This window comes from Eucyclogobius newberryi, unplaced genomic scaffold (genome assembly GCF_026437365.1).
Source record: "Eucyclogobius newberryi isolate DKJ021-1_F unplaced genomic scaffold, fEucNew1.0.hap1 SCAF_4, whole genome shotgun sequence".
In the NCBI taxonomy this organism is placed as follows: domain Eukaryota; kingdom Metazoa; phylum Chordata; class Actinopteri; order Gobiiformes; family Gobiidae; genus Eucyclogobius; species Eucyclogobius newberryi.
Genome location: NW_027316056.1, coordinates 9,962,406 through 9,982,549, shown reverse-complemented (window position 1 = coordinate 9,982,549; position 20,144 = coordinate 9,962,406). Strand labels below are relative to the sequence as shown.

At 40.7% G+C, this 20,144-nt stretch overlaps 1 protein-coding gene across 2 annotated transcripts; it reads left to right on the top strand.

Annotated features, from left to right (window-relative positions):
• The first annotated feature begins 1,736 nt into the window (after window positions 1-1,736).
• vps37c (VPS37C subunit of ESCRT-I) lies at window positions 1,737-19,923 on the top strand. 2 transcript variants are annotated; one of them, XM_072463019.1, is made up of 5 exons: window positions 1,737-1,885; window positions 3,310-3,419; window positions 5,817-5,988; window positions 18,231-18,313; window positions 19,157-19,918. In XM_072463019.1, the coding sequence occupies exons 2-5, from the start codon at window positions 3,327-3,329 to the stop codon at window positions 19,841-19,843; spliced, it is 1,035 nt and encodes a 344-aa protein (XP_072319120.1). In that variant the 5' UTR covers window positions 1,737-1,885; window positions 3,310-3,326; the 3' UTR covers window positions 19,844-19,918. The 2 variants fall into 2 exon arrangements, with proteins under 2 accessions (XP_072319120.1, XP_072319121.1); XM_072463020.1 differs by lacking the exon at window positions 1,737-1,885 and having other exon boundaries at window positions 3,313-3,419; window positions 19,157-19,923.
• The last annotated feature ends 221 nt before the right edge of the window (window positions 19,924-20,144 follow it).

Sequence of the window (20,144 nt, the reverse complement as noted above, 5' to 3'; positions counted from 1 at the left end):
GAATCTTATATATTAAATAATCCAATCTATTTTCCTTCACTCCATTTCACTTTTTTCTATTTGAGAAATTAAAAGTGCACTGTGTAACTTTTCTTGTGGAGGGTCCACCACCTGCTTGTCTCCACGGTTATTGAGACAATAAGCAGGTGACACCACAATGCCATGTCACAGGTCAGATCTGCGGAGGGTTGAAATTGCTCACAGTAAGAATATTTTTCCAAGGTATTTTTTTAGCAATATAAACACTGTTATAGACAATACAAAAAAATCCTGTATTTTAAACTCAAACTTCTGCTTGTAAGGTGATAGCATCTATGATTGTTGCATTAGCACAACAAACTGATTAAGATTTATTGCTGCACTAATACATACAGTGTAAGTTGTTAACCTCCTCATTTTGCTTCAATCCCACATTTGTGTCCTTTATCCAGTTCTCTTAGGGCGCTCTTCCTTCATTGTGTTGAATAAATCTTCTTTGGTGATACCATCCACATCCAAAAACGTTTTTGCTGCATCCAGAATCATATTTATTCTCACAGACTTGCTCTCCAATCCAACAGTACAGTTAAGAACCATTGCAATAAACGCTAGAAAATATTTCTTGTCAAATGTGATGTATGTATTTGTCTCTTGCATCTTATTCTCCTCACAAACTTCACCTTATTAATGCCATACTGTGGAGGGTTACAGGTAAAGCAATAAGCTCCATGGATGTCAGCACGCGGCGCAAAGTTAGGATATTGATATAGGTTAGGAACTTGCATTATTTCAACGATATTCTAAGCGTTCTTCTAATCCAACAGAATGCAATAATGAAGTTTTGTCAATTGTTTGCTTGTAAATGTAGGACTGTAGCTTTTTATGCACCTTGAAATGTAAATAGTTTTTTGTATACATTAATCCTAATTGGAGCCCAGAAAGAATAACAACAGTCTGTTCAATTAACAAACACTAATCATTTAAATTGTCAACAGCTAATAGCAGCAGTACTTTTCTATCATTCTGAAACCCATGAATACAAGAAAAGTGACATTGTTACACCTTTAAATTTGAAGATATAATCGGGAGAAAATCCTTGCTAATCTTCTTAAACGGATCCCTGGAAACATGAACGACATTTGCCATTGACTTTGCCCAGTAAACCTGTGGTAAATGGAACATTACCGTCACTTTGGGGTTTCCCTTATATCAGCTGAGTATGGACCGTACCACTATCTTCCATTGCACAAAACAAGTTATAAAACACACACCACACGCAAATATATACGGGGTGTGTAAGACATCAACTTAAAATGTATTTAAAGCCCTTTTTTTTTATGATTTTAAACGTTGTATTTCGTCGTCGTGAACGGTCATTCCCCCCGTCACCCCCCTGTACAACCTCCCCAATGGACCCCTCCCAAAATGGCGGCGGTTTCTGTCACTGTGGAATGAAACTTTCTTTATTGCCTCATATATTTTCACCTTTTCCACACGAGTCGCCACGTTAGACCGCTCGTTTTTCAAACCAAGGCTTTTACGAAGACACCGACACCCACCACGGCCGCTTAGGACCGAGCTGTGTGGCTGCTTTGCCCCGCTTTCTGTCGCCTCTTCGCTGGGCTTCCCCTCGCAGAAGTTGTCGGTGGCTAAAGTGCCTGACATTGCAACCGTTCCGAGTGTTTTTGTCAGCGGATTTGCGTCTCCGCGGGACTCGTCAGGCGACATCGGGCCCACGCGAAGCATTATTCCGCTCTTATATTTACAAAAGTGTCCGGTGGAAGGCCCCGGTGGTGTGTCGTTTTTCGTCGGACTGGTCGCAGCCGCTTCCGTGGGAAAAATAAATAGGTGGTGTTGGATGTCACCGCCAGAAAGGATTGAGCTCAGTTTGGTTTGCTAGCATCGTGTAAGTATTATTATTCTGCGTTTTAAGTCACTGTCACTGATCGTTAGCGACGTAGTTTCGTGTGTTTTGTTGGCTAAAGTCGCGTGTTTCACTTTTACCCCGCGCAGAGGCGTGTTCACTGTGTGCTTTTGATGTTAGCTGCAAGTACAGTGCATTGTACATGACTCAGACGTAAACAAAAGCTGTTTATGGCTCTTTAATGTGTTGCGTCATCAAAATGTTCCGAATTTTCGAAATGGAAGCAAAAATGAAGTAGAGTATAATGTGTTTTTACTGTTAAACTAATATTAGATCTAAATGCGAATGATTTTAAGGGTTTAAATTTTCCTGTTCGACTTGTCAAATTATTTATTTTTAACATTGAGACTTTTAAAATAGATTTTCAAACACTTTAAGGTTGAGATATTATGTATATAGGTATTTAAAACACATAGGAAAATACTGTTTTAAAATAACGGAAATGTATTAAATCAAAATGTCCAAAAATGATCTTCATCAATAATGCTCTTTATCTAGAAGCCTCCAATCACCGTATTCCACTCTTTATTTTCTTACAATTGTGTTGTGCAAAATCTCAATGAATAATAGAAATAATCACTGACTCATTAATTGCAGCTCTATATTTGGGCTCCACAAAAAGCTCATTTATGGTGAAAAGTGTCATCAATCTTTAGATGCAACGAAAATTTGTAGTTTTGGTCATTTCTGTAAATATTTGTCTTGTAAAACCTTAAAATAAAGTTTATAATGATAATAATTATGCTGCTGCCTCTGGACCAAGGCGTTATTGTAAATGAGAATTAATTCTGGACTTATAAAGGTTAAATAAATGCAAACAATAATCAAGTAAACAAATAAATAAAAAAAAACATGTTTTCTTACTATACTCTGATTTTATTGTGTGTACTGTGTAGGTAATTGATTTTCATTCAAACACAATTCTCTTAATTTATTATCTGTGAATATCCCAGTTCCTCCTTTGAAATGACTGATGTTGCACTTCACTTTTGGTATTCAGTTTCCCAAATTATTTTTTGTTTACAAACGTTTATAGGTTTTGCAACAGTTATTCTATTATATTACATTGTAAATCCTGAGTCATATCTGTTCTATTCTAATTGTGTCTATATTTATACTCATGGGTTTCAGAGTGATGAAAATGTAGTTCTTTTTCTCATTGCAATTAGCAACATGAAACTAAGTATTATATGTTTTGAAAGGTAAAAGTCTCAAACGTCACAAACAAACCAGTCGATGAAACATGAATACTTGTCTTTTCATGTGTTATGTGTCGTTCATTCTAATACAATGCCATGGAAAGTCGACACAAGAGCAGGTTTAATAATGGGACGTTTATCTGTTCATTGTTATTCCCAAACAATGTTTTAAATGTCATTTCTGGATTATGTTTGTTTGATTGACAGCTATCCTGGCAAATCAAATGGAAAAGCTCCAGGAGCTGAGCCCAGCCGAGCTCCAGGAGCTGCTGGACAACACGGAGCGAGTGGAGGCCATGGCACTGGAGTCTGATGAGGTAGAAGCAAACATCCACCATGGACACACACGGACCTAAAAGATTAGATTCCATGCAGTAAAAGCAGTGATGCTGATGTTGTCAGTGAAAGAGCCGAGTCACGCCGTGGGTTTGGTTTACAGGCAGTGCGTCTCAAACTGAGGCGCAGGGGTATTTGCTGCTGCTCTGGTTTTTGGTTTCAGCCAGACGTTTTGTAACGACTGATGATGTTTAAACCTTAAAGTAATTGACTCATCGACTATTAAAACAAACATAGTCATATTAGGATGATCCTAATGGTTCTCTGGATTTAACAGACTCTAAAACACATACGAGTAGCATCATTAAATCAAAATGTATAAAAATAATAAAATGTGCCAGATTTTCATGAATAATATGCTTTATTTGTAAGAATTCTCTATCTAGAAGCTCTTACTTGGTCGTAAATGTGCAATAGAAATTATCGTTTGATTAGTCGATCACTAAAATAATATTTTTTTGCAGTTCAAACTTATGGTAACCGTCTTTGTGTAACCCCGGTTACCCAAAGGAGCACTGATGTTTATTGTTTGATTTAAATCAGATTTCGTGGTGGTACTTGGACTTTAAGAATCAATGCCTTGTGTAAGCAGTAAACATGTTGTAAATAAAACGGCAGAATGGAAAATGTCGTAACAGCAATAAAGTACAACTGTTATTATGTTGGTCCAGTTCTGATACAAAGGTCAAATGAATCGTTGAGAGGAGTTTAGGACTTGTGAATTATTTCTTACAAAGATCCCAGTTGACAGAAAAAAGAGGCGCAAACGAGCTCATGAACGGGTTCTTCTGGTTAATATAAAAAATACAGTAGTTTAATTTTACATATGGCATCTTTTTGTCATTCATTCATTTGTTTTAAATGTATTTTTAAACATATTTTCATCCTATAGGAAAGTGTTGAGAGTAAAGTTGGTGTTTTACTTCTTTGACAAAGTTGTCGATATACAACAGGAATAAATGTTTGACTGATCAGAAAATGTATCGCTCACGAGTCAAATACAAAAATAATCGCTAGTTCACTAAGACCAAGTACCTGGTTTTCCCGGTTCCTGTAGTATCTTTACTCTTCTTCGGTACCGTTCTCTCGGATGTAAACTCATCTACACCCTCCTGCCACAGTTTGAAAAGGAAAACATGTGATTTAAAACAATTAACACTGTTGTGGAAACGAGTGAGAAAAGGAATGTTGTTTGAATGCAGTTTGTGTCAGACATTTGCATCACAGGACTATGTGTTCCAATGGTTAACTCACAGAAACTGCAGCTGCCTAAAGTCAAGTGCATTATGTGTGAGAGGTGATTGTCAGTAGAGTTTTTATTTAACACTGATCTGTACTGTCAGATGCACAGCTTGTAATGGAGTATGAGGCCAACACGGCCTGGCTTTCCACACTCAGCTGTCAGTCTGACCTCAACGTGATAAAATGTCTTTCAAGGAGCTACTGCTTCTAAGACATTTTGCTCTTCTGTTTCATAGAAATTCATTAGTGTTGGTTCAGGTTTGATTGTCAAAGAAATCTTCTGTCAAATGAATCACAAAAGTGCAGAAATGTCACTCTTATTTGAAAGTTTACAACATACATTTTTTCATATCTTTTTATTTTACAATAACGTTTAAACTTTCAGTTTAAAAACTGGCCATTTCTGTGGGAAGGAAATTTAGTTTGTTATATTGATTATTGCATCAGACAATATTAAGATATTGATACTTTTATGACATACTGTGGAGCCGCTGTGCGTCGAGTGTTCTTGACTCAGTGTAAAGTTCTTACAGCTCTTTGTTGTTTAATCCTTACATAACAATAGCACAAATCATCAGGTCAACTAAAATAGGCCAGACTTGTTCCCTGTCCACAAAACCGTTTCACTGGGAGTTTGAATCTGGTCCCACTTGTCCCTCTTATTTTATCAGAGGTAAACAATATGATTTTAAGTGTTTACAACTAAGAATAAGTAACTGAAAGCAAACTGACATTTCTACCAAGTAAATTAAAAACAATTACAAAGAATGTAAAAATAAAAATATTATATGTATTTTGCCTTCAAAAATGCTACATGTTTATTAAATAAAAACCTAGTAACTGTCTTTGAACCAGGTGTGTGTTTTTCATTTGACAAAACCGCCTGGATTTGTCATATTTTGTGATATTCTGAGGTTAAACCAAATTCGTCCATTGAGATCACATTATGTTCCACTTCACTTTTGTCTCCAGTCTGGGATTTAAAATGTATTTGTTTACAAAATGTACAACCTTTACATCATCAATATAATATAATATTCTATTTGTTGACCAATATTATTGGTCAACAAATAGAACCCTTAGATAATGAGTTTGTTTCATAGACGAGAGTTTGTACTAATAAGTCTTTTGTTCAGATCCAGAACATCCAGCTGGAGCGGGAAATGGCTCTGGCGGCCAACAGGAGTTTGGCCGAACAGAACCTGGACCGAAAGCCGTATCTGGAGTCGCAGAAGGAGGCGCTAGTGAGCCGATACCTGCAGCTGGAGACGGTGCAGCAGAAGTACAGAGAGCACTGCACACAGAGAGGTATGAGTCCAAGAGACTGCAGTAGCAAAACACTTCTGGAAAAGCATCTAATTCTGATGTTTTCAGCATTCATATATATTTAGTTTAAAGTGCTAATTTTCAACCCGACTAGGAACATTAGAATATGAGTCACAGACTGCGATTCACTGTCTACAGAGGCAAACTGGGTTGGAGGCTTGTGGGACAGGCTGCAGGATTAAGGTCTGCACAGGTGAATACAGTGGAACCTGGTAGGACGCCGAGCAGCTGCCTGTGTCTCTAACAAATAGGGATGTAACAATATGCCAATCTCACAATACAATACTATCACGATAAAGACCCTTTCGGTGTAAACACGCAATGTTCCATCAACCCGGTAGCGCCAGCACATAGAATGGCTCCAAAACGCTGTATATTTTATTACAATCAGACTCATATTCACAGAGAAATTAGTCTAATGAAGTGACTCTAGATGTGGCGAAGCACAAAGACACACGCTGAGCACGGATATGTGATGTACGGCTCTCTGCAGTTTAGAACCTGCCGCATTGAAATGAAACTTTCTTGGCACAGACTTGGGTATATCAGCTCACACAGAGTAATCAAGGACAGAGGGAACAGTAGGGACACCTCAGATGTGTTCTTTGTTTATTACACTTCAAAATGCTGTGTGTTTTATTATAATCCAACTCATATTCACTGAGAAATTAGTCTAATTAGTCCTGTGACACAGCAGACCACAGGTGCAAAAGACACATCACTACTGCGTTTATTTTTGTGTAAATATCTCATGTTACAACATATGCACCTGAGGTTTATTGTCAGGTGCAGCCTGTATATGGACAAGTTCTATTTTTTTCGGGAATTTTGTGCTGACGGTTTTTATTTATAGCGCTGTACAGCCTGAAAAGTACGGTATTTATATCCATTTATTTAGCTGCAACAAAACAATGCATTTAAGTAAAGAAATCTACTATTCAATATACAATATCACAATGTTTAGGTTATTGTTACATCCAAAAACGTAGAGCAACATTTTTTTTACATGTTTAAATGCTTTCTAGGAGAGACAATCCAAGTACAACTATATTGTCTTTTAGATCAATGTCCTATTTGGCCAGTTTATGAACTTAGTGTAAACTCCTATAAAGATTATTTTCTAAAATACCCCTTTAGGCTTATATTGACATTTGCTTATCTTATATCTTTAAGCGCTTTATATTGTTTGCATTTTACCACTTGAGCACGACAGCTAAAAATTCACCAAATACAATGTTTCAAATGTTAACCTATGACCCTTGTAGCCACCCTGGTAAACTAAATTCTAGCTCCGCCCCTGTCTAGGTTTTGAGTTTGGACAACCCCAAAAGGGACCTGTTGTGAAAAACCATAGAAAAGACTCTTTAGCTTTAGCAGAGTATGAAGTAGAGTATGAAGTATGTTTCTCTGTGTGGGTAAGTGGGCACAGCAGAACGTCTCTGACTCACAGACTCACTGCTCACTGTCAAACATTTGGCTCAAAATGTCACAAACTGGAACCATCTTCAGTCTTTGTCCTCTTCTTCACTGCTGAAATGGGTCGTGTTCTCTTCTACAGTTTAATGATGTGTAACTATATGTAAGAGGTGAGGCTTTTGTTCGGGAATGATCCAAACCGAAAGTCCACATCAACCATATTATTAGGCCCGAGCGCCACAAGCTGGCGAGAGGCCTATTAGTCTCGTAAGGCCGTGCGAAGCACGGCTGCGAAAGTGCGCACGAAATCGAGCGCGAAGCGCTCGCCCACTTCCAAACACTCACTAACGCACTCCTTCACTCATGCTCGCCCCGTGCATACTAATTAGTAGTAGGAAAATGGAACATTACCGTTGTAAACGGGCGAAGCCCGTGCAAAAGTGCGCATTAAACGAGCACTTTACATTGATACCATATAAAGCACTCATTTGCGCTAAGTAGCTCACGAATACGTTCCCCATCTCTTGCATGTTCCGTGCATATAAACATGTAATGCAAAAATTGAACATTATTACTGTATAGAGGGCCAAAAACACAAAGTGGGCGGAGCCCACTCAAAATTAACGAAAGTACCCGTCAGTGACCAGGGACCCACACCATGAGGTAGGAAAGCGCGAGCTTCTTCTTCTTCTTCTTCTTCTTCTTCTTCTTCTTCTTCTTCTTCTTCTTCTTCTTCTTCTTCTTCTTCTTCTTCTTCTTCTTCTTCTTCTTCTTCTTCTTCTTCTTCTTCTTCTTCTTCTTCTTCTTCTTCTTCTTCTTCTTCTTCTTCTTCTTCTTCTTCTTCTTCTTCTTCTTCTTCTTCTTCTTCTTCTTCTTCTTCTTCTTCTTCTTCTTCTTCTTCTTCTTCTTCTTCTTCTTCTTCTTCTTCTTCTTCTTCTTCTTCTTCTTCTTCTTCTTCTTCTTCTTCTTCTTCTTCTTCTTCTTCTTCTTCTTCTTCTTCTTCTTCTTCTTCTTCTTCTTCTTCTTCTTCTTCTTCTTCTTCTTCTTCTTCTTCTTCTTCTTCTTCTTCTTCTTCTTCTTCTTCTTCTTCTTCTTCTTCTTCTTCTTCTTCTTCTTCTTCTTCTTCTTCTTCTTCTTCTTCTTCTTCTTCTTCTTCTTCTTCTTCTTCTTCTTCTTCTTCTTCTTCTTCTTCTTCTTCTTCTTCTTCTTCTTCTTCTTCTCTCTTTCTCTTCTTTCTCTTCTTTCTCTTCTTTCTCTTCTTTCTCTTCTTTCTCTTCTTTCTCTTCTTTCTCTTTTTTCTCTTTTTTCTCTTTTTTCTCTTTTTTTCTCTTTTTTTCTCTTTTTTTCTCTTTTTTTTCTCTTTTTTTTCTCTTTTTTTCTCTTTTTTTTCTCTTTTTTTCTCTTTTTTCTCTTTTTTTCCTCTTTTTTTCTCTTTTTTTCTCTTTTTTTTTCTTTCTTCTTCACCAACCCCCCTATTTTTCACCCAGTGAACATTGACGAAAAGTCACAAACATTTGCACACCTCTAAAAATCGTGCCTCTCTACATTCTGGCTATTTCCCTTTTCTAAAATAAAAAATTGGCGCGTCAGCGCCCCCAAATGTACCAAAAATGCATTGAGAGATGGGAAATGACCCAAAGAAAATCTGATCGTAGAATCATGAAATTTGGCGCAGAGGTTGGCTAAACATGACTTCGGAGTTTTTCCAAACGTCGTACTTTTACGAACTCCTCCCAGGGCAGATAAAGTCCGAATTGCGTCAAATTAGAATCAGTGGTTAAACTCTTTGCCCTAAACCTACTTGAAGTGAAATAAATTAATTTGGCGCCACAGCGCCCCCTACAGATTTTATATGTAGGTTAAATGTTTAGTTTTGCGAAATTATATGAAATTTGACACACAACTCAATTTTAGAATCCCCATCAAAAAAGTCAATGAGACCCATGTCATAATTGTTATGGCGTTGCCGTAACGATGACCGAAACCTTCCATGTTATTCCAATGGGGAAATCGCTAGAACATGTTTACACTTTAGACTTTCACAAACTCCTCTTAGGGCGTCAGCCCTATTAACCTGAAATTTGGTGAGACTCATCTTCAGGGGTGGACCATCAAAAGTTATCCACATTTTTATTCAAAGAGTCACGGTGTCTGTGCGGCAAAGGCAAGGGAAGGCAAGGCAAGTTTATTTGTAGAGCACATTTCATACACAAGGCAATTCAAAGTGCTTCACAGCAGGAAAAATGCATTCAAATCACAAAGAAATGACAGAAACAGAAATACAATAAAATTAACTAAATTAAAAATTATCAATCCAACTGATTTTCTAAACTAATAAAATCACAAACAAAAGAGAAGAGTGCAAAGAAAAAATCCTTTCAGTCATATGCGCAGCTAAACAAAACTGTTTTTAGCTTAGATTTGAACATTGTCAGAGTAGAAGCCTGTCTCACATCTTCAGGAAGACTGTTCCAGATTTTAGCTGCATAAAACTGAAACGCAGATTCCCCATGTTTTGTCCTGACTCTGGGCACCAGCAGGAGGCCGGTCCCTGAGGTCCTCAGAGTCCGAGATGGTTCATATGGCACTAACATATCCAAGATGTACTTTGGTGCTAGGCCATGGAGAGACTTGTACACAAGCAGAGCTGCTTTAAAGTCTATTCTCTGAGCCACAGGGAGCCAGTGCAGAGACCTGAGAACAGGACTAATGTGATCATACTTCCTGGTTCTAGTCAGGACCCGAGCAGCAGCGTTCTGGATGTACTGCAGCTGTTTTACAGCTCGTTTGGAGAGACCAGTGAGCAGGCCGTTACAGTAGTCTAATCTACTGGAGACAAACGCATGGATAAGTCTCTCTAAATCTGGTTTTGACACTATATTTTTGATTTTGGCAATGTTTTTTAGATGGTAAAAAGCTGCTGATGTTATTGATTTGACGTGGCTATTAAAGTTCAAGTCTGAGTCCATTATTACCCCCAGATTTCTAATTTGGTTTGTAGGTTTTAGAGCGAGACTCTGGAGGTGTCCGCTAACACTTTCTCTTTGTTTCTGTGGGCCAAAAACGATTATTTCAGTCTTGTCTGAGTTCAGCTGGAGAAAGTTGTTTTGCATCCACAAACTGATCTGTTGGATGCAGTGACAGAGTGAATCTACTGGTCCATAGTCACCTGCCGATAGTGAAACATAGATCTGAGTGTCGTCTGCATAATTGTGATAGGACACATTTTCACTGCGTATCAACTGACCTAACGGCAGCATGTAGAGGTTGAACAGAAGGGGACCCAGGACTGACCCTTGGGGCACTCCACAGGTCAGGGTCATGTGGTCTGAGACACAGCTACCAATTTCAACAAAGTACTTCCTGTCTTCCAGATAGGACCTTAACCAGTTTAGGGCAGTGCCAGTGATGCCCACCCAGTCCTCTAGTCTCTGTAAGAGGATCCCATGATCGACAGTGTCAAAAGCAGCACTCAGATCTAACAGAATTAAGACTGAGGCTTTGCCCGTGTCAGTGTTCAGGCGGATGTCATTTGTCACCTTGACAAGAGCAGTCTCAGTGCTGTGATGAGGTCTAAAACCTGACTGAAAAACATCAAATGAGTTGTTTATTAAGAGGAAATCTGTGAGCTGTTGGTAAACAACCTTTTCAAGGACTTTGCCCAAAAATGGTAGATTAGAGATGGGCCGTAATGACTCAGTACTGCGGTATCAAGACTGCTCTTCTTTAGGAGAGGCTTTATGACCGCAGTTTTCAAAGACATTGGGAATGTTCCAGATTGAAGCGACATGTTAACTATGTGAGTGAATGGTGCTAACAAACTGTTCAGCACAGACTTTAGAAATCTGGTGGGTAACACATCAAGGCAGCATGTAGATGAACTCAGACTGGTGATGATCTCATGGACAGTTTTGTCAGTTACTGGTGCAAAGTGAGTTAGCTCTAAGTGTCTTGGTGGTTTTAGGGTAATTTTTTGCATTGTGGGATTTATAGCATTTTTAATGCCCTGAACTTTGTCATTAAAGAATAATGCAAACTCATTACACTTGGATGTGGAAAAGAGTTCTAACGGCAGCTGAGCTAGAGGGTTTGTTAATCTGTTTACTGTGGCAAACAGGACACGCGAGTTGTTACTGCAGCTTCCAATTATTTCAGAAAAATATCTTTCCCTAGTTCTACATAAGATTAGGTTGTACATGTTCAGCTTTTCTTTGTAAATCTCTTTTTGAACCTGGAGCTTTGACTTCCGCCATTTCCGTTCGGCCCTGCGGCACTCCCTTTTCTGTGCCCTGACCGAATCATCATTTCTCCACGGCGCCTTCTGCTTATTTTTAACCATTTTAGCCTTTATAGGGGCGATGGTGTCCAGAACATTCAAAACACTAGATGTAACAGAGTTCAACAAATCATTTACATTAGAACATGAGACATTTTCAAAGTTTATCATTTCCATAAACAGTGCACCTGTGCCATCACTTATGTGTCTCCTCTGAACAACTGCAGGACCAACCGGAGGTTGGGGAGAAACAGACAGGTCAAAGAAGACACAAAAATGATCAGACAGAGCAACATCGATCACATTAACATTTGAAATATTTACCCCCTTTGTAATTATGAGATCTAGAGTGTGTCCTTTGCTGTGGGTGGGGCCTCTCACATGCTGAGTAAGACTGAAGGTTTCAAGGACAGCATCAAGCTCTTTAGCGTTTCTGTCACAAATATTATCAACATGCACGTTGAAATCACCTGTAATGACCAAACCATCAAAGTCTGTGCATATGACTGAAAGCATCTCAGTAAAATCATCAATAAAACTTTGGCAGTGCTGGGGAGGCTTGTATAAAACAATGAAGAGAATGGATGGAGACCGTTTTAGCTCCATTTTAAAGGATACATACTCAAATGATGAAAACACCCCAAAAGACAACCTGCGGGTAATTATTTAATCTCTAAAGACAGCACAGACTCCACCCCCTTTTTTGTTTTCTCGTGTTTCAGATTCAAATTTAAAGTTGGGTGGAGCAGATTCTATCAGAACTACATTTCCTGTGTTTTTGTCAAGCCATGTTTCAGTTAAAAACATAAAATCAAGATTATAAGAAGAAATACAATTATTAATTAAGAGAGATTTGTTACATAAGGATCTGACATTTAGCACAGCAAGTTTCAGACTAGTTTCAGTGGGACTGGGCTTTATCTTTTCACAGGGAATATGAATCACATTTCTCAGATTGGGCCTGACTCGCATTTTGTTTTTCCATCTGTGTGATGATGTGACTACAGAAATAGCACTAGGGGGGGCTCTTTTTACATAGGGCCCCGGGTTGGTTTGATTTTTAATGTGACAATAAGTCCCGGCAACGCTGAGACCCAGTGCATCCTAGCTATGGGAGATATCAGGTGAAAGGTGAGGTTGGATGGGTGGTGGGGCTTTTGTAGCCAAGGAGAGTTTGGGACCAGGTGAGAGGCGAGGGGGGATGGGTGGTGGGGCTTTTGTTGGTGTAGTCGGCATAGCCCTTGCTATATTGGGCGTGAGTGGAGCCATCTTAATGCCTGATTTGATCAGACTTTCAAAATGGCTGGGAAGGCCCATGGGTGAGAGTGGAGATGAGAAGGAGAATGATGAATCTTTAGTGGGAGTAGATGTTGCAGGGGGAACCCAGGGCGGGTGTGAAGGCAGGGGCGATGACAGGGATGTTGTTGGGCTTGTCACAGATGGGTCCAAGGCCTTTGAAGATTGTTCCTTTGCTGGAGGCGGTGGAGGTGAATGTGGAGCAGCTGGAGCTGAATCCTTTGCTGGTGGTGGTGGAGCAGCTGCTGATGAATCTTTTGGTGGAGGCTGAGGTTGTGGTGCTTTTGATGTTGAAACATTGGCTCGGTCTCTGGCTGAGGGAGCAGGAATTCTTCTCTCATTCCTCTCTTCTCTAACTATCTGCTCAGGACCCTGTCCAGGCCCAGTCCAATGCCTCAGAGCGTGGAGCAGGTTCTCTGTCAGCACCCTCACTCCACCTCTGCATAGGTGGGGGCCATTTCTCTTAAACAGGTCCTCTCGTTTCCAGAATAGATAGAAGTTCTCAATGTAGTGTAGTCCTCTCGGGGAACACTCTTTGGACAGCCATGTGTTCAGCTGAAGAAGCCGGCTAAACTTGTTTATCCTCCTGTCGATGTTTGGAAGAGGTCCACTTATGAAAGTTTTGATTTCCATTTTATCAAGCACGTCGAATAACTTCAAGAAGTCTTTTTTCAAAACTTCAGTCTGTTCCCGCCGCATGTCCACTGCACCCACGTGCACAATCAGCTGTTTAGCTCCTCCATGCTTAGCCATAATATTTGGAAGGAGTGACGTTATCTCAGAAACAGTGGCGCTTGGAAAAGAATGTGTGTTTATCTTTTCATGCGTCACGTGACTTATCGCGCCGTCCCCAACTAAAACAATCTTGACCTTGGCTTCTGGCACAGTTCCTCCTCGCTGTATTTTGGCCACGTCATCTTTCCTTTTTTCATTTAATTCCATCTCTGAAAGTGGTAAAAATCTGTTGGTGAGCTGTATTTTAGGTGACTTCACGTTATCTTTGTATCGTTTAGGCTTTGCTCCAAGTTTGTTCCAAGAAACAGCCTGGTCTTTCTGGTTTTTAGACAGTTTTGGAAACGACACAGAGTCACTGCGGTTTAGGTTGAAAGTAGCAGTTTTTCTTGTAAAAAGTGTGCTCTTCTTACCGTCGGTTGACACAGGAATGGTATCGTGAAGAACTTTTTCAGATTCCAAAACAAATATCCGTGTTTTCAGCTCATTAATTTCTTGTTGATATTTCCAACAGCGTTCAGTCTTTCTCCCTTCTTCTCCCGGACATGTCGCTGGCGTCAGATATGTTGTTAAAACTGGAAAAATGTTCTTAAAATCCTTGGTTTACTTGAAAAAGTCTAAAGCAAAAATGTTTGGAAGACAAAAACTGATTAAAAAGCAAAATAGCAAAATAAATAAGGAAAGCAGCGATAGCAAGCGGAGCGGGCAAAAAGCGTGTGCACTCTTCGGAAGCAGCTATTGCTGGAAATGAGTGTACGTGTCCATCGAAGCTCCCCAACACAAAGCCGCACATTTTGCCAAGAATTCAAAATAAAATTGCTTTTTGATGGTAAAACAAAGGGGAGAAGATGTGACAGCGTCACAGATTCAGCAGTAGGCGTAATAAAAGGACAATAGGGGCGCGTTAGCGCCCCCTCCTCTTGCGGCGTGGCGGCGGCGTAGCGAGGGCCGATCATTGCCGCTTGCGGCTATATTTATTATTACTATTGATAAAAACTCACTATATCTATAGCTGTTATGTTTGTATAATGAATAAAATATGCTCCTCGGTGTGTTTTTAAATGTGTATCTATAAACAACTTTTTTGTTTTATTAAATGTAAATAGGAAATCTAAATAGTTTAAAAATATTTCATCTTCATAAGTACTTTTTCTATAGGTTGTATTCAGTTTTTTTATTTTATTTACTTACTTAAAACAAGGACAGTGTACAAATTACATTAATCCCCTCATTATGATCAGTATGTCCTTAAATATTCAGAGTCACTAAATGAATGAACAATCTTAACAACAACACAATTTCATTAGAGAAAACACAGTTCATCAGCTCAACTGGATGGTCAGAGTTTACATCACATTAGAAGCGCTCAGTGTTGACACGCCTCTGCTCAGCAGCCTGTCTCAGAAAGTGAGGAAGTTCAAGCACATTTTTAGCTCAACTGGAAGTACGTTCCAGCTTTTTGCGGCTGTGAAAGAGAAAGCAGATTGTCTTGTCGACTAGCGGGTTATGCAATGTTTACAGGTAATAATAATAATAATAATAATAACTTTTATTTATATAGCGCTTTTCAGTGACCCAAAGACGCTGAACATAATAAAAAAGGGGGGGTATTTACAGACAGGGGGGACAACACGTACAATACACATTAATATACAGATAAAATGAACAAGACAGAAGAAGTAGAGAGAAAAAGATGGGGATGTAACAGGGGGTAGAAGAGTAGGCAATGGGGTAGAGGAGGCTAGGGGTAGGGGAGGTCATAGGCTTGGGTGAAGAGGTATGTTTTTAGGCGGGATTTGAATGTTGTGAGTGAGGGAGAGTGGCGGACAGGTTGGGGGAGGGAGTTCCAGAGTCGGGGTGCTGTTCGGGAGAATGCTCTGTCGCCAAAAGTTTTGAGTCGGGATGTTGGTGCAGTCAGGGTGAGAGAGGAGGAGGATCGGAGAGCTCGGGTGGGGCGGTGGGGGATGAGGAGGTCAGACAGGTAGGGGGGGGCAAGGTGGTGAAGAGCTTTGAAGGTGAGGAGGAGTATTTTAAAGTTTATGCGCTGCTTGATGGGGAGCCAGTGGAGAGAGCGGAGAACGGGAGTGATGTGATCACGGGACCGGGTGTGGGTGAGGAGGCGGGCAGCGGAGTTTTGGACCATTTGGAGTCTGTGGAGGGAATGGGAGGAGATGCCAGTGAGGAGGGAGTTGCAGTAGTCGAGGCGGGAGGAGATGAAGGCATGGATGAGGGATTCAGCAGCGGGGAGGGTGAGGCAGTGTCGGATTTTGGCGATGCGGCGGAGGTGGAAGTATGAGGTCTTGACAATGTGGCTGACATGGGGAGTGAAGGAGAGGGTGGGGTCCATGATGACACCGAGATTGCGTACCAGGGTAGAGGGGGTGATGGTCGAGGTGTCGATGCTGGGTGGTATTATCCCGCTTTCGTCCATTGTAGAAAAAGATTCAGTTGTAGTCATCTGGACTCGATTTTTCGACTCTCATCCAAGAGTCATTCTCAATCTGCCGATCTAGTCTGAGAACTCAGATATTTATTCTACTCTGATTAGGCCCTGCCCACTGGGTGGAACCTCCTGATAATGGCTGTTTACAGCTTCTCTTGAAACTAATCTTCTTTGTTAGTCAGTTAGTTTATTTATTTGAGACCGGGACGGAGCACTATACATTATCCTTATCAGGAGAGATACTTTGTTAGCAGGTTGTAGCTAAAGTGCTAATTTCCACCTGCCCTGTAATGGGCTATCAAAATCCTATTGTAAGATGGCAGTTTCCTCATCACTGAGTACCTGATCAGCATCTTAATGGCCAGGGCTAATGTCTGGCTCATGGCTTCAAAACACTATTGTATACGACTGGCAAGTTGAAATTTAAACCTCCATTCCAGTTTAAAGAGGGATTCACTTTTTTAAACAAAAATTCCCTCTTTAACTCCTCTTTAAAACCATCTCTTCACCTCACTGTCTTCGATAGTGGTTAGTGGCTTTAAGATGCAGATGCAGGACGCTCTGTGGTCCTGAATTAGCATGTCTTCTGTGTTGATAAAGCCTCTTGTGCAGTGGCTGTTTAGTCTCGCCTGTAACGCTCTTAACAACTTTCTTCACTGCATTGGACAGAATAAACTACATTGCTCTGTTTTTGTGTCTGCATCTTGTCCTTAGGATGAACCAGTTTTTGTCTAATGTATACGAGAAAAAATCATGGCATGAAGAAATATTTGAAGAGTATTTACCAAGTTTACAATGTTAAATTTGGAAAGATTTTTAAAAATATTTAATGTTTATCAAAGGTCAACGTTCAGTCCAAATACAAACTTAAATATTTGACTTCTTGAACATGATTTTAAGTTTTATTATTGTTAGTTTTTGTTGTTAGTATTAAGAGTGAGACATGAATCAGCCGCCTCTGTCTCCCATGGGTATAAATAACCTTATCTCTAGCATCAGCATTCATCTGTATTTCAGCATCTGCACAAGCAGCCGGTAAGTCCTTCATATACAGGCCTTTGTTACTCTATGGAAGATTTACAGTTTTTGAAAGAAATATTCAAAATTGAAATCCATAAACATTGAACCATATCATTATTTAATTGAGCATTGCCTCCACAAACGTGTCATATTAATCTAATGTCTTCAAGTCCTTTCAACAATGACAATCACGCTTTTGGATTTGAATAATGACACCACTTTCTGTGGCTATTGTGAGCAGAACATTTCACTTTTGTTTTGACAGAGAAGACATTGTACTTCATGCCAGTTTTTGTTTCATGTGGACAGACCCAGTAATTACAGAGCCATTAATCATAAATCAGGTTAACAAATCAACAAATGTGTAATCTGACAGAGAAACCGTTATTCAACCATACAACTTTGACCTGTCTCAGCTCAAGTTAAAGTCTAGAATGTTGTGATGTCATGTGATCACAGCCTCTTGTCTTTACACATATTTGGAAGGCGTTGGTTGATGTCAGCAGCATCCGTCACTCAGTGTTTGGAGTCAAACGCTAATCTTCACTCCATCTGTATAACATTAAATAGAACCAGTCTGTCCTGTGTCGAGCTTTATGTTCCAGACTGACTCTCTGCTCTCTCCATTGTTCTCTCTCTCTCTCACACACACTTTCTCTATCTCTTCCTCTCTACCTCCCTCTGTTTTTGCGTTCCCCTCTCCCTATACTTTCCTCTTACTTGCTGAACATTTCCCTCCTTTCCTCATCTTCACATCTCTTCTTTTCCTCATTCTCGCTCTCATCTTTGTCCTCTTCTATCTCTTTCTCTCTCGCTTTACCTCTCCTCTCTTCACTTATGTCACTTTCACTCTCTCCCCCCGTCTCTTGTTCACTCTCATCTCCTTTCTCTCTTTTTCTCTCTCCCCCTCTATCTCATGTTATCTCTCTTCTCTCTCTCCCTCCCTCTTGTTCTCTCTTTTCTCTTCTCTCTCATGTTCTCTCCTCTCTTCTCTCTCTCTCTCTTGTTCTCTCTCTCCTCCTCCTCTCTTCTCTCTCTCAGATGGGATGCAGGGGAAGGTGTCTCCTGAGGCCATGTCTAACAGACTTCAGGTGGAGAGCTCTAAAACAGAGGAGGAGTCTGAGGTGAGTCGCATTATTCTGATGTTACAGATTTAACATTTAACTTGATTCTTCAGGGGAAACGAGACACTGCAGCTTAGGAAATCTGATCTGAGTCTTCACAAAAATGACAGCAACACTTTGTACAGCAAATTTCAAAGAAAATGTCAGGATTAGTCAAACTAATGAAGAACAATGAAATTGTATATCTCACAGATAGACACAGTTTATTAAAACGTTTCTGTAAATAGTTTTTGCATGAATGTCTGTGCAGTTGTGTTAGACACATAGATACGCTTCAGAGTTTTGATGGCTTTGGCACGCCCAGTTTAAGTCGGGCATGTCTTTAATCGACCCAGAATTTCGTTACTCGAATACAACGCTACAATCGAGAGTGCTACATATCAGTCTGAACTGCAGCTCTTTGTAGTCGGCTCTGACAGCGTGGCACCTCGACGTGTTCGACGTGTTATACTTTAAAGGGGCAAGTGGAGTCAATTCACATTTCTATACTAATAAGTCATTTTAGAAATGGAAGGGACAAGGCACAAATGGGATTAAGATCTCCGGATCCAGAGCTTGTGAACGAATAACTTTGAAACCAGGGTTAAGTTCCTTTGAAAGAGACATTTACAGGCAGAACGATGCTGTGCTGTATCTTATGGTACGTTTATGGTCCTGGGAAGTTGTGAATGTGCAGTAATTACCCAATATTTTGGACATTGTAGAAAAAAGATTCTGTTGTTCTGGATTTACTGCCGATTAAAAATTCCAGATAAAACCTTTGAAACCTTCAAACACGCCTGGACTAATGAGGGATTACATTGACTTGTTTAATCATTAATATCCCATAATTTATTTTTTCAGTCTTTGGCGGATGAATTCCTTGACGGCTCGTTGACACTGGACTCCTTCTTGGACCAGTTCCTGTCGTTGCGCTCTCTCGCTCACAAACGTCGTGTGCGGATAGAAAAACTCCAAGAAGTCCTTCGCCAGAGAAACTCCGCCTCCACAACAGCCGACCAACCGGACCCGGCCTCCTGCTCCTCCGCCCCCAGCACCACCCACAATAACCTGCCCCACCCCAAACCGGCCGGCGCTCCTCCTGCTTTACCCCCCGCCGGCCTCTCGTACTCGCCTTACCCCGCCTCCGCCCCGAACCCGGCGCCCGTACCTCCAGGCGTCGCCGCCGCCGCTTCCGGCCCATCCAACCCTCCGCCCCAGTTCCCGCCGTACCCCAGTGCCGGCTCGTCCTTCACCCCGGCGCCAGGCTACTCCGGCGTCCCGCCCAGACCGGCGTTCGGCCCGCTCCCGCCGCCTCCGCAGCAGTCCGGAGGCGTTTGTCCGTACCCCGCCCAGCCGTCCGCGTTCACCGGGCCGCACCCAGGCTCCGCGTTCGGCCAGTACACGCCCAGTGGCCCCGCGCCGTACCCGGCCTCCTACTCCTACGGCGGGTACAGTTATCCGGGCGGTCCGGCTTACAACAGCACGCAGTCGCCCACAGGAAGACCCATGTACAGACCGGGATATGGAGTACCACAGCCCTACTCCTGAAAACAGCACTACTCTCTCTCTCTCTCTCTCTCTCTCAGAATCTCTAATATTTTACCCCGGCACTGCAAGAAATAATGATCATAACAAGTGATTTGAATTTACAATCTTGATTTGAGACATTTAGACAAATTTGATACATTTATGTGTACGTCTAGATTTTTGAAACGTTTAACTAGTTTCTATTAGGAAGGTCAAAGTTATTATAAGTTATAAACGATTATTACCACCAGTCTCACAGTTACAATTCCTCTAGTTTGTGTCCAACTTTATTTTTTATTCAGGAAGTTAAAACTAAAAGTAG

Excerpts from the sequence above, each read along its gene's own strand:
- vps37c (XM_072463020.1), top strand. The coding sequence starts at position 3,327 with ATGGAAAAGCTCCAGGAGCTGAGCCCAGCCGAGCTCCAGGAGCTGCTG. Across the intron at positions 5,989-18,230 it reads AGAGCACTGCACACAGAGAG|ATGGGATGCAGGGGAAGGTG; the intron begins GTATGAGTCCAA and ends TCTCTCTCTCAG. Across the intron at positions 18,314-19,156 it reads AAACAGAGGAGGAGTCTGAG|TCTTTGGCGGATGAATTCCT; the intron begins GTGAGTCGCATT and ends TTATTTTTTCAG.